Genomic DNA, 18,175 nt, shown 5'->3' with positions numbered 1-18,175 from the left:
CTGTAGGCCTGACCACCGTTTCTCCTTCTCTGGCAAAGTACCTAACCTTCCAGTCAAATTGCCTTCTGTCTTAACCTCAAGCCCTCACTTTCATTGATTTTTGCATATGACTGGATTGCCCCACAGCATCTCTGCTTCCTAAAAGCCTGCCGGCTGTTCAAGGCTCTGTTTAAATGCCAGCACATTCTTGAAGTCTTCTTTGATAAGCTCACAAAAGATGTACTTTGTGCATCTCTTCTGAGCACGTGTTGGCTGATATTTACTTACAGATAGATTTGTATGGGCTGTGCCTACTGGATAAAAACCACTGTTTATTCATCGTTCTCTTCCTCAAAGTGATAAAGAAAGTGTCTTGCACCAGAAACTTTGTTGACTCGAGGAATGAATCAACTCAAAAAAAGTCTTGCCCAGCTGATATTTTGGAATGAAGGCTCTAAAATTAAGTGGATATTATGATGTCCTCACCGGAATGTCTCCTATACCTTAAAGAATTGCATTTTAGAAAGAAGTCTGGGTGGAGAAAAGAGTGATTCCCCAGAAGTTGCCTGAAAGTGCTTGTGTATATAATTTATATTCTCATATATGTACATATCTATATGATCTTATAAAGATGAATGTGTCAGCTGGAGTCACTCTCTCATTTTCATATTAATTAGAGACATTTTGGATAATATATAAGCGCATTATCTGAGTGGTATTCCTCATTTTCCAGAAAAAAGAAAAACTATTAAAAATTTGGATCTCCCTCCAGTTGTTTTTTTTTTTTTTCTTCCTATAACATTTCTCCTCTCTGCCCTCATAGTTACGTAACCTGGATTGTCATTCTACACTGTTTTGGGGTCAGGGGGAATGGCTTGTCCCAGGCCCTCTGTTCAAGGATGGGACTCAAACAATAATAGTTCTGTTGATTTCTCTTTTCTTTTCTCTTTTCTTTCTTCTTTTCTCTTTTCTCTTGCTTTCCTTTCTTTTCCTTTCCCTTTTTCTTTTCTTTCTTTTCTTTTCTTTTCTTTTCTTTCTTTTCGTTTATTTATTTTTGAGAGAAAGAGATAGAGTGTGAGTGGGGTAGGGGTAGAGAGAGAGGGAGACACAGAATCTGAAACAGGCTCCAGGGTCTGAGCTGTAGGCACAGCCCTGTTGACAAAGGGCTTGAACTCCACATGGGGGCAGGAGGGCGTGGGGCTCCACTTTTGATGCGGGGCTCAAACATGAATGTGAGATGATGACCAGAGTGGGAGTTGATGCTTAACTGACTGAGCCACCGAGGCGCCTCTTTATTTAATTTTTTTTTTTCATATTTATTTATTTTGAGAGAGAGAGGGAGAGAGAGAAAGTGCACGTGTGCAAGTGGGGAAGGGGCAGAGAGAGGGAGAGACAGAATCCCAAGCAAGCTCTGTGTTGTCAGCACAGAGTCTGACATGGGGCTCTATCCCACCATCTCACCAACACTGATATCATGCCCTGAGCTGAAATTAAGAGTTGGACACTTAACCAAGTCCCCCAGGTGCCTCCTGTTGATTTCTTTTTTTTTTAATTCTTATTTATTTATTTTTAATTTTGTTTTTAATGTTATTTATTTTGAGAGAGAGAGAGAGAGAGCAGGGGAGGGGAAGAGAGAGAGAGGGAGAAGAGACACAGAATCCGAAGCAGGCTCCAGGCTCTGAGCTGTTAGCTGAACCAAGGGACCATGAGATCATGACCTGAGCGGAAGTCAGACGCTTAACTGGCTGAGCCACCCAGGCGCCCCTCCCCCTGTTGATTTCTTTTCTGAGTTTTAAGGCATTCTGAAGAATTTCCAGTGAACATAAAGAAAGCTGAGAAATTTTAAAAAATGGCTTCAAAATTAAATTTGAATTTATACTGTCCTGTCCCCATCAGACTTACTGCTTTTGTTTAAAGGACAAGACAGGCTGAGAAGGAGACACTGTGAAATAAAACAGGAGATACGATCTCATGATTGCCACCACATTACCAGTCTGCTCAGTAAAGTGTTTCTCCCTGGCAATGGTCATTGCAAGCTGGAAACAAGTGCAAAGATGAAGAATGAGAAGAGCTTAAATTCATCTTTGGCTCAGGGCATGTAGGGCTAAGGCCCGTGGCCGAAGTTTCTTCCTTCTAGAAATTTCACTTAGTGCTCTAGTGCTCACACCTTGGGCAACGTCTGTTGGGCTGCACAGCCATTCCTACTTGACGGAAATGCTCTCTGAGCTGTTCTTCCGCCATAAATCATGGCTGAGGGCTCTGTACTGGCTCCTGTAATCTGCTCTAGCCTGTAACAAATGGTTGCAGACAGAATTGCAATTCCATGATGTTTTAGGGGCTTGCAGTAAAGCACCTAACAGCCTTTACTGCCTCCTCTCCACCCCCCATTGTGAATGTGGGTGGGGGGATCTATTTGAACTTGATAAACAAAACCCATCCATTCCAAGGATACACTTTGCCAGACTCTGCCAGATGACATCCTCTAACAATAAACCTGGCAGAGCGAAACCATCGGTGCAATGCTTCTTTTAAAACATTTCAGGGATGTCTCAATGTTTTCTTATTTAGTTCAGAAGAGGAAAATGAGAACTCTATGCATTCAGGGTCTCACTGAACATCGATGTACTTCAGAATTTATATCTGTAATTTTCCACACATTTGTGCTCTTGGCAATGAGATGCTCACTCTAAGATCTTATGGTCTTTTGGCCTATGAAAAATACTACTATTTCTCTTTTCAAATACCATTTTATACATTGAGACTGATAATGAAGGCTCTATGATGCCTATGTAAAAGGTCAACAAATCGTTCACAATAGAGAAAATTCCTTATATTGCCACATATAAGTTGTCTAGATTTTCCATTTTTCCCCATCTTAAGAAATTTCCTCAACTCTCTCTTTGCTCCATATGGGATAGGTAGTAAGTGCTATAGCTGTGTTTGTATAACACATTTTCATACTCAGTTTTGTCCTTGAACAGTTTTTACCCTTGGCTAGAAACCTGTCTGAACTTAGGGAGCTCATATTTAAACTGCCTGATGGTTTTAGATCAATGTTATTGACCAGTATTCTTATTCATTTAGTCTCTTTTTTCCACATAAGAGGCTGTTGAGTCGGTCTTACTAAAGATTTAAGGATGGCTATTCAAAGAGAAGGTTGAATTCAAAGGAATATTCTCAGCTCATTCACGGTGGTCACACAAGACAAGACAGCTATTTCTGAAAGTGCCAAGGATGTCTGCTTTGGATAGCACTTGAATGACACAGGAGGCCACCGCTATTCAGCAGGGAATACTGTTGGAATGAGTGCAGAGAAGGCAAGGAAACTGAAATGTTTGTTTCTACATCAGTCTTGTGGGTTGGTGTGGTCAGAAATTCCTTTTGTGTCTTAGATTTCTGAACTACAATGTGGAGCTAACCCTCCCGTGTTATGATCTGTCTTTTATCTGTTTCTCAGAGGCCTGCCAGTTGAAAACACCACCTCATAAGAATCTTCTCAATGTAACAGCACACAGGTAAAGGTAAGGCACTGTTAACCAGGATGAATAATAACTAGTTAACATGGGCTCTACCAGTTCCCTCAAGTATTACCAACTTAGCATGTTGTTCAAATGGAAACACTGTTACACTCAAGTTAACAGAAACGAACCTCAAAATTCTGCTTTGCTGGGTGATACGTCTGAAGCCAGAAGCCAAGGGCCTCCTGATGATGGCCAATCCCCATCTTGAACATCAGCTTGCTTTGGGTCTGTGGCTAAGCCAGTGTTTAGTGTGCTATAGGTCAGTTCTGCCATTGGCAAATGAAGCCTGCCCAACAGCCATTCTGGAAGTGTCTGAAAAGGTCTTATTGCCCAGAACACTTTGGAAGAAAGCCATGGTAAGTAATGTCAGTGGTGTCATGGGCTTGGGCCTCTTCCCCAGAGAAATACAGCACACAGATGCAGGAAACTTCTGAGTGATCGGAGAAGGTCTACAATTTTTAAACTGTCAAGAAACTATTAGGAGATTGCACACTGCCTTCTGCTTCTTTGAGAAATATTGTTAGTGTTGTTTAAAAACAAACTAAACAAAATGGAAGGGACAGTATAAAAGTAAAACAAACTGTACATCCTAATAAATATGATGCAACTGTTAGTCTGTGCTCTCCCAATTTTGAAAGGAGTCCTTTTGTGCTTGGGCAGAAGGATGGTCAGCCCTTTCACTCTGTTATAAACGAGGTGCGGGAGCCCCAGAGAGCTGAGGCCAGGGCCTGACGTGTGTGGGGCAGGCTGGCCTTCTGCTGCCACGCTGACTCTCAAGTCTCTACACTTTTTATTAGACCACATGGCCTCTGCCAGAGCTCATAGCCTCTGACTATTGGAAAAGACACTTTAATAACAATTTTACTTCCTCACTCAAGGGTAGGTCCCAAAGATGACTACCCTGACTTTGATCATCTTCCCATGAGAATGCAGATACTCTTCGACCCCGCGTTTTTGCTTTTCAAAGCTTTCCCTAAGGAAATAATCAAAGATATAGGGGAAGATACACAGACAAGGATATTTTTTTGTAGCATTTTTCATAATAGTGGAAAAATCACAAAAATAAGAGAAGTCTAAATAGGGGATAGGTTAAATGATAGGTCTATATAACAATGTACTAGGGAGTCATGCAAAATGATGTATAGAAGGATATTTAATTTCCCAGCAGTCTAAAAATATTGTCAAATAAAAAAAAGCAGGTTCCAAAATAAAATGGTTACATTTTCCTTCTTGATTATTTCTGTTTTTGAGATCTTCTATAACATGTATTAATTTGTTAAACTCAGTACAAGTTATCTCAAAAAAGAGCTCCCATTAGGGCATCATTTGAGAACCAGTGCAGCCACAGAATGACAGTAGGAACATTGTCAAAACCGAGATTTAAGATACATTCTTTCTTAATTCTTGTTTCGGGAGCTCATTCCAGAACTTTAGCCTTTCAGACAGCTCTCTGAGCAGTTGACGAGGAGACCCTTAATACAGAAGGTGTCCCAGGTTTGCGGCATCCTCTGACTGAGGTTACTGGAGGGAGGGGTCCCTTCTCTGTCCTTCCTTCCCCTTTCCTTGTCATGTTGGCCTTCAAAGGGGGTTGGGACCCATGAGGACGGACAGACCGTGTACCTGCCAGGAGAATGTGTATCTATTGGGAGATCCAAGAGTGAGGCTAAGGCCCCTAAATGATTTCTCTCAGGAGGCATCTGCTAAGCAGGAATTCAGGAAAATCTAATCAACCCTTATATTTTCTCCTCTCAGGTCTCTGGCAGGAACTGATGTTTAAGGCTGCTCTCCCTCACTCTCATGGGCTCCCTTCCCCTGCTGTGTGTTCTTTCCTTGTTTCAAGGTGGAGGCATCCATTTTCTGGGGTCGGTGGATTGCAGAAAGATCAGATGGAGGAGAAGAATGATAAAAAGGCTAAATCAGAAAAAAATTTCGGCTGAAAATTGTTTACTCTTTGCTAGGAAATAGAGGTGAAAATAATTGACTGGATTTTGTTGCCTTCTGTTCAGCAGTCCACACTGAACTTGGAGCTTGCTGTGAGGTATTAAAGGCTTAGTTCTAGCTTTGTGATTTTCAAGCACGCTCCTACTCCCGTGAGATCTACCTCAGAATCAGCTGGATCCAATACCACTTTCTTTTATGAACTGAATTTATTTTGCACCTTCTCTTAAATGGAGCAAACCAGGTCTACTCATTGAATATGGTGGTGCATTCTTAGAATGCAATTTACACAGTAAATATACGTATTTAAATGAAGCAGTTCAATATAGATCGAGGCAAAAGATGCTGTGGTTGGTTAAAAGAAGTTAATTTTCATCCTGCAATGCTGAAGACTGGAAGGGTAGGAATTCTTTCTTAAAGAAGTCTCCCCCACTCCTCTGCCCGGCCTCAGCTTACTCTACCGGTGCCCCTCTTCATTTGAGTGTATCTACTGTGTTCTATGTGCCGCAATTATTTTTTAAAAAATTTTTAATGTTTTATTTATTTTTGAGAGAGAGAGAGCGAGCGAGCATGAGTGGGAGACACAGAATCCGGAGCAGGCTTTGAGCTGTCAGCACAGAGCCTGATGTGGGGCTTGAACTCACAAACTGTGAGACCATGACCTGAGCCGAAGTCGGTCGCCCAACCAACTGAGCCACCCAGGCGCCCCTGTGCCACACTTATTTTTAAGTTCCTTCAGTCACAGGTTTTCTTTTTCTCTTTTTCCTAGTACACCATAACCTTTTGGAGGGCAGGTCTTGACTCTGCTATTTCCTTTCTATCCATCCATCCATCCATCCATCCACTTGCTCATACAATGCAGTCCAAGGCACCACTGGGTGTAAAGCCTGTGACACCTGAGCTGGCAGACATGGTGTCTGTCCTCAGGAGGCAAACAGTTCTCTCAGGGGGTTAGTACGTGGCTCTGGGCTTGATAAGTGATCTAGTAGCTAAAGAACTATGAGACAGGTAAGACAGATAAATCCAGCAAATTTTTGCATAATAAACAAGATCACAGGAAGGCACAAAAAATATTATGATCTTCACATCATATTTTGCAATACTAACTAACCCGGCAATGCGTCTCCATTTACACCCCCTGTCACCTGAGCACCACCACCTGCCACCTGAGACCTCTGATGAAAACAAAGGGGGACACTTTTCTCTTGTCAGTGAACTTCTTGCGGGGGTGGGGGGGGTGGGGAGGGGTCAGGATTGTGTTCTCATAGTATTTGTCTGTTTTGCAAGCTCCTACTTAGCTCAGCTGGGGGGACAACTGATATTTCTCCTCCCCGCCGAACCTGACCAACTGTCTCAAAGAAGCCTTTGTGAAAAGAGGTGGGATACAAAGGAATATAAATAAGTAAACCATCACCAGATTCAGGAACTGCCTTTCTAACATATGCAGTCCTACTTCTTTACTCCCTGGTGGGACTCCAAAGCCAAGTCCTCATTCCGAAATCAACCAAACAAAGGCAAGAACCTAAACAGCAACTTTAGAGGAGCAAACAGAACCCCAGTCAGAGAGAAGAATGCTAACGCCAAGCTTCTGGTAATGAGCACCTCTCTCCTACTGCTTGCTCCTTTAAGAAGCTCATCACCTGTCATCCAATTGCCCTAAGAGCTGTCTAACATCAGTGCAATTTACAAAATAAAGCTCAGGAGGTGCTTTGAACTCCAAAGCTTTAGAACTGCTGGCTCTCCTAATGCCGGGTGGCATTTTCTTCTCTTTTGAGGTGGTAAAAAGCACATAAAATTGACTATCTTAACCACTTTAAGTGTACTGTACAGTGGTGTTAACTATATGCACGTCGTTGTGCAAAAGATCTCTATAACTTTCGCATCTTGCACAACCAAAACCCCTACAGCTATTACACAACTCCCTTTCTCCCTTACTCCCAACCCCTGGAAACCACCATTCTGTTTTTTGCTTCTAAGACTTGACTACTTAGATACCTCACAGAAGTGGAATCATGTCTTTTTGTGACAGGCTTATTCCACTTAGCATAATGTCCTGAAGGTTAATTCATGTTGTAGCATACAACATGTCGAAGGTCTTTCTTCTTTCTTTCTTTCTTTCTTTCTTTCTTTCTTTCTTTCTTTCTTCCTTTTTTACATTTTTATTTATTTTTGAGAGACAGAGAGACAGAGCACAAGTCGGGAAGGGGCAGAGAGAGAAGGAGACAGAATCTGAAGCAGGCTCCAGGCTCCTAGCTGTCAGCACAGAGCCCGACGCAGGGCTCGAACCCACAAACTGTGAGATCATGACCTGAGCTGAAGTCGGATGCTCAACCGACTGAGCCACCCAGGCACCCCAAAGAAGGTCTTTCTTTTTAAGATTGAATAATATTCACGGTGTGTGTGTGACAGATTTTCTTTACCCATTCACCTGATGGACATTTAGTTGCTTCCACCTCTTGGCTATTGTGAAGATTGCTGCAAAGAGCATGGGTGTGTGGAGGGAGCCAAAGGCAAGCTGAGAGCAAAGCACAGGCTTAGCAACTTCCTCTCCACCCCCAGGTGGGATCTGTGTGACATTCCTGGCACTCCTAGTTGCCCAAGAACAAAGGAAAGGGAAAAACCAATGGTTAACCGATAGAGATCACAGTCATGCAGGACATGAGTCTCCATCAGTTTGCAACTGTTTTAATGATTTACAAGAAAAAAGGCAATTTCCAGAAACCTATAGACTCGGTTTCCTGGAGCCCTAAGATCACCCTCCCCTCCATAGTGGTGTGGGGAACAAAGGCAAGAAGAAAATGTAAATAAAATTAAATTCTTTAGAACCTGCAGCCCATTGACAAATACTTGAGACAGGCCGGAGTATAACGTTTCTCCAGGTCTCCCTACTGTCTTAACATTAATGCTTTGCCAGAAGGAAAAACAAGCTTCGCTTGACAATAGCTAGGCCTCCTATTAGACAATAGCTAAAGTCTTCTTTAGCATATAAAAGTCCTTTTGGAAACCTCCCTTTTGCCTTAGCCTCCCCCAACTCCATAGTATGTTATCAGTCACTCCTCACAACCCCAGTGCAGCTCTTTCTGCCTAGGGATCCTGTCCCTGTGCTTTAATAAAATCACCTTTTTGCACCAAACACATCTCAATAATTCCTTCTTGGCCATCGGCTCCGGACCCCCACCGGCCCTCCAAAACCGCATCAGATGTGCAAATAGCTCTTCAAGATCCCATTTTCAATACTTTTGGATATATATACCCAGAAGTAAGATTGCTGGGTCATATGGTAGTTCTGTTTTTAATTTTATTGAGGAATCTCCACACCATTTTCCATAGTGGCGGCACATTTTACATTCCCACCAACAGAATGAGGGTTCTAATTTTTCTACCTTTTTGCCAACGCTTACTCTTTTCCTTTCTTTTTCATAGTGGCCATTAGACAGGTGTGAGGTGATATTTCATTGTGGTTTTGATTTGCATTCCCCTGCTGATGAGTGATGTTAAGCATCTTACCATATGCTTGTGGGCCATTTGTACATCTCTGTAGCCCAACCATAGTAGCACCAGGGGTTTCTAGCTAGAGGTTGTAGGCGCCCTATGGCTTTGGCTGTAGAAAGACTGGGACTCAATTTTACTGTATTTGACATTCTGAAGGCAACCAACAATCACAAGCTGAGTAAGCAGTGAGATTTTTTTGGTGTGGGCATCCCCTGATATTTCACTTTGAAAACAAGCTACTGTATTGATTGCTGTGTGCCCAGGGATAATAAGCTATTGATGGAAATAATGGGAAAAGGCCAACTGAACAGATGTATTTCACTTGGAAAAGATAATTTTTCTCCCTTCTGGCATTTTATATGAAAAAAAGGGGGTATCTTGAATATAGAAAGAGATATTAAGAATTCCTGCTACTTGCTTTCTCTGTTAGTGACTTTTCAAAATGAATGAGAAAATGACCCAATTTATTTTTTGAAGGCCCTATGTTAACAAGAGACAGTCTTTCTCCAGAAAAATCCAGTGTATGAAAACAACTCCAAGTACTCTTATAAAAGATGACTGTGTCCATATGTTAATGTTGGGGTTATGAGGGACAGTGGCCACTGTGTCACTGACTACCTGTCACAAGGTAGCAGGGAGGTGATACAGAGCCTGGAGCAGTCAATGAGGAAAATTCTGTATTCTTATTCTCTTCTCCTTTCATGGCCTTCCTCTCACCCCCAATTTTCTGTGCTCTTCCCTGGGGACTCCCACTGCTCTTTGGGTTTCACATGCTAGAGATGCACTATTCTGATGCAATTGCTTGTTATGAATCACTATTTGAATCTCTTAAAATCCCACATGCCTCCCCCACTCCTCAGATTAGTTCACTCACATTACTTTCAATGCTAGTACTTGAAGATGCCATGTAACAGGACCCTGTCATTGTGCAGATAAGAAAACTGAGGCCCTGAGAAGTTAAGTAATTCTTGAAAGCTCACCTGTCTTGTTAATGGCATCATTTCTGAATTTTCCTATTTCTTTTTCCTCACAGCTGCTCTTCCATCTTCCCAAATACTTAGGCTCCTAACTTGGGATGACTTTTGAAGCCTCCCCAGTTCTTATTCCCTTTATGCTATCAGTCACCAAGTCTTAATGATTCTTCTTTCAAGGTTCTTTATAGTCTCAACCCTCCTATATTTCATTTCAACTGTTTTCAGCACCTCATTGACCCATCCCTGCATTTCTAAGTTACTGTGATAGCCTCTTTATCTGATTTACTTTCTTATCTGGTCCACCAGTGATTCACAACTCTGGCTGCTCATTGTGTTGACCGGGGACACACTTAAAAAAAATTACATCGTACCTGAGCCTGTACTCCCACCCACGGCCATCATTCCTCACATTCATGGGTTAATTGGTCTGAGGAGAAGCCTCTACAGATGATTTTTAAATACAAGTTCCCCAGTTGTTTCTAATGGGTAGCCATGAGTTTGAAAAGTATTTCCAAAAAAAAAAAAGAAAAGTAAAAAAGAAAAAGAAAACCTTTTCCAAAAATGTTCCCCACCACCCCTAAGATACTTCTTTGGTCCCCTCAGTGTGATGCTCAAGAATCTTCTGTGCCTCCTCATTGCCACTGGTTTATAGATATTGGCCTCTTCCACACATTCACAATTCTTGCACTTCTACTCCCTCTGCTTTTCAGAAGGTTACCCTGTACTCTCCTCGTTTGTGATGTGGGAAACAAAAGCAAGCTGAGGACAAAGCATATTCTAACAGCCACCTCCACCCCCACCAAGGTGAGATATGTGACATTCCTCAGGCACTCCTGGCTGCCCAAGAACAAAGGAAAAGGAAAAACAAATGGTTAACTGATAGACTCATGTCCCATATGACTGTGTTCTCTTATCAGTTTGTAACTATCTTGATAATTTACAAAAAAAAAAAAAACAAAACTTCTACCAATAGTTAGGCCTCCAGGATCCTATAAGTCTACTTTGGCAAATGAAAGTCCTTTTGAGGGGCACCTGGGTGGCTCAGTCAGTTGAGCATCCGACTCTTGGTTTTGGCTCAGGTCACGATGTCAGGGCTTCATGGGTTTGAACCCCGCATTGGGCCCTGCGCTGGCAGTGTGGAGCCTGCTTGGGATTCTCTCTCTCCTTCTCTCTCTCTGCCCCTCCCCCACTCATGCTATCTCTGTCTCTCTCAAAATAAATAAACTTTAAAAAAAAAGTCCTTTTGAAAACTTCCCCTAGTCTTTACCTCTCCCAACTCCCAAGTATATAATCAAACACTCCTCGCAACCCCAGTGCAGCTCTTTCTGCCCATGAGTCCTGTCCCCGTGCTTTAATAAAACCACCATTTTGCACTGAAGACATCTCAAGGATTCCTTCTTAGCTGTTGGCTAGAACCCCAACACTTCAAACCACATCAGTTTGCTTCTTAGCATCAAAATCATCTCCTACAGTTTCTATTTGTAGTGTCCTTTGCCCTCCACTCTGTTCATCCCAAACCTTCTGGTTCTTCAAGGGTTATCTCAAGATGGGCTTCCTTCAAGGATCCCTTCTGACTATTTTGGTCATTATTTCCCCCTCCCGTCTCAAACTCCCTTGTCATTTGGGTTTGCACTGTCTTGTACTTGTTCCAGAGAGTATTTTCAGCTATCCCATGAGATAGAGAACTCCTGGAGGTGAGGGAGGGACAATGCCACATTTTTTTTTCTCTGTAGCCCCAACAGCATCAAACAATGTCTGATGCATATCATAAAATAAATCAATTTGGTTGAAAAAAATAGATCCAGGAGGCTAGACAAAGAGCCAGAGAATTTTCCAGAGTGGCTCCCTTTTTACAGGAAGGTAGGTACATGATCCCACACAGACCTTACATTAGCTTTTGTTTCACAGTTTTTTTTTTTTTGTTGTTTACACAGCTTTTGTTTCAACTTTCCCGTAGGAGACAATTATACACGGCACTTCCATAGCAAAGAAGCAACTCTGGCATGTTAAGCTACAATTTGTAATGCCAACACAGGGCAGAACTACAGTTTGAGAGAAAACACCTTACAGAAACATTATAACTTAGATTAACCAAAAATAATTGCCTGGAACATTCAATCAGCCAGATTTCCTCCACTCCACTCTTTTTTTTTTTTTAATTTTTTTTTTAGCGTTTATTTATTTTTGAGACAGAGAGAGACAGAGCATGAACGGGGGAGGGGCAGAGGGAGGGAGACACAGAATCTGAAACAGGCTCCAGGCTCTGAGCCATCAGCCCAGAGCCCAACGCGGGGCTCGAACTCACGGACCGCGAGATCGTGACCTGAGCTGAAGTCGGACGCTTAACCAACTGAGCCACCCAGGCGCCCCTCCTCCACTCTACTCTTAACAGAGAATTAACTCCGTGCTTAACTCCACTCTTGTTTTCTATAAGAAAATAGACAAGCGGGAATTTATGAAAACAACAACCAAAGTGCTACTTCTGGTTTAGGTTGAGACAGTCAATGGAAAGTTGGGACACCATCCTATGCCTTCTGCAACCATCTACAAAAGCTTACATTGAGATCTGCTGTCAGAATAATGACTTTGTGATACTGCGAGACTTACAGTCATTCATGCACTCACTTGTTCACTCTATAAAGCACCATATTAATAATCCAGAGTGATGAGCAGTATTTGAATTCTAGAAAGGGGAGGAAGTAGGTGGATATTGATAATTATGTTGTAAAAGAGAGAGTAAGAGGGAACAGGGGAGATATAAAGGGCTATGGGATTTCAGAGGACTGGGATGTTACTTCTGATTGGTGGACATGGGGAAGGATTCATGGAGGGGGCAGCCTTTGATGTGGTTCTTAAAGGAGGACATGATTTGGAAAAAGGGTTTCTCAAACATGGGATCAGCATGTGCCCACCCATGAAGGTGGGAATATAGGGCAATGGCAAATACTCCAGTGTAGCTGGGGCACAGATATGAAATAGGATATTGTGGGAGATGAGAGACAAGACTGATTTGGATGGAGCTAAACCAGGGATGGTTCTGGCCCTAATTTAAGGGTGTGTGTGTGTGTGTGTGTGTGTTAGTGGAAAAGGTCTTTGGGCGGGGTGGGGGGGGGGGAAGTCCTTAAGGACAACCAATTGCTCTATTGCTCTGGTATCGAGCTGGGAAGATTGGCCAGAGCAATACAGAAAACAGGTGGGCTATTTAACCTTGTGGAGTGGCCCTAAACAATAGGAATGGAGAGAAAGTCATTGTGAGAAATGAGAGACATAAAATCACTCCCTCTTGGGAACTCTTTATATATATAGGGAAGGCAGTCAAGATGGTTTTGAGGTGGGTGATGAGGAGGATTGATAGTCCCTTAATTAATAAGTGATTCAAGAGGAGGAGTATTTTTAGGAGGAAAGATCATAAATATAATTTTGAATACACAAATGTGGGGTATCTGGCTAGAAATGTCTAGCAGGCAGTGGGAAATCTCAGGGTGGAGCTGTGGAATGAAGCCAGACATGACAAAACAGAAATGAGTCATCTGCACAGTCTTGACAGGTGGAACCCTGGGGGAGAGTGAGATCCTGAGGGAAAATCTGGGGAGGGGCCTTGCTGGATGGGAAGAGTGTTGAAGGACACCCTGGAGAGGCAATCAGAACAGCAAGAGAAAATCCAGCTAATATACTGATCAGTAGTGTTAACTAATCCAGGGAGTCCCAGGGGAATAAAGGATTGAATTAGTCATTGGACTTTGTTACCATGGTAAGACTGGTGATCATTGAGGGGACACTTTCATTGGAAACTTGATGATGGAATCCAGATTTCAAAGGGCAAATGTGTCCCTGGAAAGGGAAATTAAGCAGATCATGCTTGTTTTCAAAATGTTTTGTACATCAATCCAGGAACGTAATACATTTGAGAGTGACTTTAATGAGTGCCAGTACAGAGTATTTTTTTTTAAGTAGGCTTCACCCCTAGCATAGAGCCCAACACAGGGCTTGAACTCACAACCCTAAGATTAAGATCTGAGCTGAGATCAAGGGTCAGAAGCTTAACCGGCTGAGGCACCCAGGCGCCCAAAGAGTATTTTTTTGTGAACAGTGAGCACCATGTTTTCCTTTTTTTTTTTTTCTTTAAAAAAAAATTTTTTTTTAACGTTTTATTTTTGAGACAGAGAGAGACAGAGCATGAATGGGGGAGGGGCAGAGAGAGAGGGAGACACAGAATCGGAAACAGGCTCCAGGCTCTGAGCCATCAGCCCAGAGCCTGACGCGGGGCTTGAACTCACGGACCGCGAGATCATGACCTGAGCTGAAGTCGGATGCTTAACCAACTGAGCCACCCAGGCGCCCCCACCATGTTTTCCTTAAACATGCTCTATATACATAGTTCCCCTAGGGGAGAAATGGTGTCATTCATCTTTGTACCCTGCCTATCCCGGCCCTCTGAAAAAACAAACCAGACAAACCAGGCCTTAAACCCATGACTGGATCTAAGTAGGAGCTCTAGTTATTTGCCATCTCACTCGTGGATTCCCATTGTGGCCCAGAATGTGGGGAACCCTGTGGGGAAGTCCTGTGGTGAGGTCCATGGAGAGTAGTGCATGAAGGCGTTTCCTACCCACAACCCTCAAAATCACTACCATTTATTGAATGCTATGCACCCAGCATTGTATTAAACCAGGCAGTAAAGTAGATTCCAGTCCCTGCCTCCTCCTCCTCCTCCTCCTCCTTCCCATTCCTTTCCTAACCCTGCTCCCAGCCCATCTTGGGGCAGAGCAACCACTTTTTCATCAAGAAAATGGGTCATTCTCCCTGTAGCTTTCCTGAAACCCTCTCTCTGGCTCCCACCACTCTTCTCTTTGGTTCTCTTCTTGCTTTTTGGATTGTCCTCTCCTGATCTCTTACTTACCACATGGATGTGACCATGTCCCATGGACTCTCCTCTCTGTACACAGAGGGGCCTCTGAGAGAGGCCCATTTGCGGCCCTCACTGTCCTCTTAGGGACTCCCCCAGTGCTCCGGCCCTTGAGTGCCTTATCCAACTACCCTGTCGGTAAGAGTCCTCTGGGCATCCAGAATTCAGCAAGTCCAAAAGTAACCTCGTTATCTTTCTTTTTAAATTTCCTCCTTCACCTGTAGGTGTCATCTTCCAGTGAGCCCTGGGCCACAAGCCTCCTCCCTGAGCCCCTTCTTTCATATTCATCGTTCACTAGTTTTGTTACTTCCATCAACGGAATGGCTGGAGTATCTCCAGAATCTATTCACAATGTGCTATTTCCACTATCACTCCCCCAAGTCTGGTCTTCTTATCATGTGTTTCAACCTCCACAATAGCATTTTAACTGTCTCCAGTTTCTTATAAAATCCAGTATCGAAGAATATTTCCAAATACGGATATTTTCGCCATTTCATTCAAACAATTTTTCAGTGACATCTGGTTATATAAAATCCAAATTCCTCTGCTTGGCATACAAGGCCCTTTCTCATTGAACCCACCTTTGTGTTCTTTTATTTAGGGCCCCCCTTTCTCATTTAGCCTATGTGATTGCTGTTCTCAACATGACTCCCTGACTTCGGTCAAACTGTTTCCTTTACCTGGAACAGCCTTACTTCTTGCCCACACTGGTGAAATCATACTTGTCACTCAGGTCCCGGCTAAAATGTAAAGTAGAACCTTCTATGACTCTGCTAAGCAGATTTAGTATATTGCCTTCTTTGAACTCTTATCACTCCTTTGCCAATACTACTCATACTTGCCCCTCTGCCTGGTTTTCTCCCTGTCACTCCTACTTACTTGTGAATGCATATAGGCAGAGGCTCTCTTATTAATCTTTACATCCCAGCATTGAGTAAAGAGCCTGATAGATGTTGGTGGGACTGGACAGAAACCACAAAGAGCCTTCTTGTGTTTTTGTTTTTGGCTGGTGACACTGGTTAATTGGTTGATTCAGGTCTCCTCACCTCCATGGATTACAGACTAGGTAAAGTAAATTAAATGGTAAGCATATACCTTTCTTTTGTCAGAAACACAAATCTATACCTATTTAAACCATAGTCAATGGACTGGACTTCCCTATAATTGTTCCATGGCTTTACGCCTTTTCCAGTAAATTGGAGCTTTCTCCTTTATGCTCTGATTCAGGCTTCCCCTGATCATAACATCCTTGAGAGACAGACACTTTAGAGAAATGATACATTTAAAACATCTGTTTTTTAAGACATCCTCAAAGAATAATTGCAATTGTGTGTGTGTGCGTGCGTGTGTGTGTGTGTGTGTGTAATACTTATATGGGCATAAAAGTATTTGGTAAGGAATTGTTTAGCATTAGGCCAAATAACTCACTTAGTGAGTAAATATTATCTTTCACGTTAGAGTTATACCAATCCCAATGGCAATCTGCAGGGTCCTTAACAGTTGGAAAATATGTTTCAGGAAAAATTCAGAGAGCTAGCTTAAAAGACTTTGGTGGAGAGATGCTTAACCATGGCTGTGACAGTGTCAATGGGGTCACATCAAGCCTGAATTGAGAAACGTGTCAGTCTGATTCATGCTTCCATGCCTAACCATGGGGACTGAGCATGGTATCAATTTCTGCCGAAAAGTCAAACTGATGTTTTAAAATTCCAGTCCTACCTATTAAAATGTGGCAGTAGCCACCTGCCCATTGCAGGATTTCACAGTGGAAACGTGGGCCACCCTAGGGGTGTGTTTGAGGGGTGAAAAGTTGCTTGAACCCTATTTGCAAGGCTATCATCTATATTCTGCTTTATTTATGTATGGGATTTTTTTCCCCTTAAGCCTTTTTCCAAGTGCTGGCTCAAATACAGCCAACACTTAAGAATATTCATTTTGAAATAGTGGTGAATCATGTTCAGATACAAAGTTATGCCTACTTTTGAAAAAGTCACAACTATTCCCCCCCCCCCCCTTTAAATTTGGTGTATCTTTGAGCACAAGGAAGGAAAATGAGAAGCTCCAGTCCTGTGTGGACAGTGGCCACAGGGTGGGTGAGGGACATACCATGATGCCAGGGGATGTTCAGAGATCCTAGGGCTAGAATGTTTGGCAATGCAGCTCTCCTTCTGTCTGGTGCCAAAGGGGTGCCCTGGGTCAGAGCTATCTGAACTTGGGTTGAGGGGAAACCAATTTGATCATTTGCATCAAAGCCTGGGGAGGATTTTTGGAAGTGTGTGGAGCAGAACTCTGCCAATGCGGTCTGCTGTACCCTCCCTCCCTTTCCTTCCTGCTGGGGCCATTCTGGACCAGACCCCTGGAATTTGGTGCATCTCAAGTTTTTAGGAACCCACAAATCCTATCCTTATAAGGATAGCATATCCTTATAAGGATAATGTAAGGTCTCAGCTACATGTATTTTCCAGAGCTCTAGCAGTAAGTAGACAAGCTACTATGAAAGAAAAAGCATTATACATCAGTTACAAACAATGCAAAACCAAAGCTCATTAGAGAAAGATAATATTCATGCAGATTTTACAAACCGTGTCTTTAGGGTGGCCCAATAAGTAGAAATATGGGGACCCATGCTTGTCACTTTTCATGCACATGGAGAGACTGGAAGGTACCATTCCTAAAGGAAGGGGAGGAACAGCCTAGGACCAATCATTAGAATTAACAGAACCAGTGACAAAGATATATTATTACTGTTAGAGTCAAGATTGCTTAGTATGTTTAGAGCAGCTGAATACAAATTATCTAGGCAGTAAGAATAAAGACTTTAAGTAGAGCTACCCCTGTCGAGCATGCAGCATGAAATTAGTGCAAGACTGAGCTACATGTGTATTCCAAAAGTAGATTTTTCTCAAAATATTGAGGGCATCCTGAGGCGCTTTTAGGGAGGCACAGATGTTAAAAATTTTTTGAAATGGTCATATCACAGTTTTTGTAGAATTGTCTCACAAAAATGGGATATTTAGTGATAGCCGCTGTCATTTGAGAATCAGTCACAGTAATCAGTTCCAAACTATGAACAACTGAAAAAATGAAAACGTGGTGTGCCCATGTTTATATCTCTCTTTTTGCTAATAATCTCACACGTTCTTATAGCTTCCCTCACCTCTGACAATTTGTTTATTTATAGTCAAAGTGCACAGTTGACTTGCTGAGTGTAATTGTTTTCTGGAAAAAAATAAAGCAGGGAAAAGAAACGCAGCCCCACCCTGCCTGCTCTCCTCTGAAGTACTCACCTGTCCCAGGGCCATGCTATGAAGCTACCCTCTCGGTGGCTCTCTTGCTTTGTCTTTTTCTCAGCTCTTGGGCTACAG

The 18,175-nt window shown here is 42.7% G+C and overlaps 1 protein-coding gene across 14 annotated transcripts in view; it reads right to left on the bottom strand.

The window, feature by feature from the left end:
* MAGI2 (membrane associated guanylate kinase, WW and PDZ domain containing 2) overlaps window positions 1–18,175 on the bottom strand; it is a 1,320,050-nt gene that overhangs the window by 45,721 nt on the left and 1,256,154 nt on the right. For 3 of the 14 annotated variants that reach the window (XM_053218555.1, XM_053218561.1, XM_053218562.1), the window contains one exon: window positions 17,393–17,481. The exons of 10 other annotated variants lie outside the window; for them this stretch is intronic. In XM_053218555.1, the coding sequence (XP_053074530.1) occupies window positions 17,393–17,481 (89 nt within the window). Of the gene's footprint in view, window positions 1–17,392; window positions 17,504–18,175 lie in introns of all 14 variants that reach the window. One more of the 14 variants, XM_053218560.1, reaches the window with a different exon arrangement.

Source organism: Acinonyx jubatus, chromosome A2, assembly GCF_027475565.1.
Source record: "Acinonyx jubatus isolate Ajub_Pintada_27869175 chromosome A2, VMU_Ajub_asm_v1.0, whole genome shotgun sequence".
Lineage (NCBI taxonomy): Eukaryota > Metazoa > Chordata > Mammalia > Carnivora > Felidae > Acinonyx > Acinonyx jubatus.
This window is presented reverse-complemented; position numbering and strand designations above follow the sequence as displayed.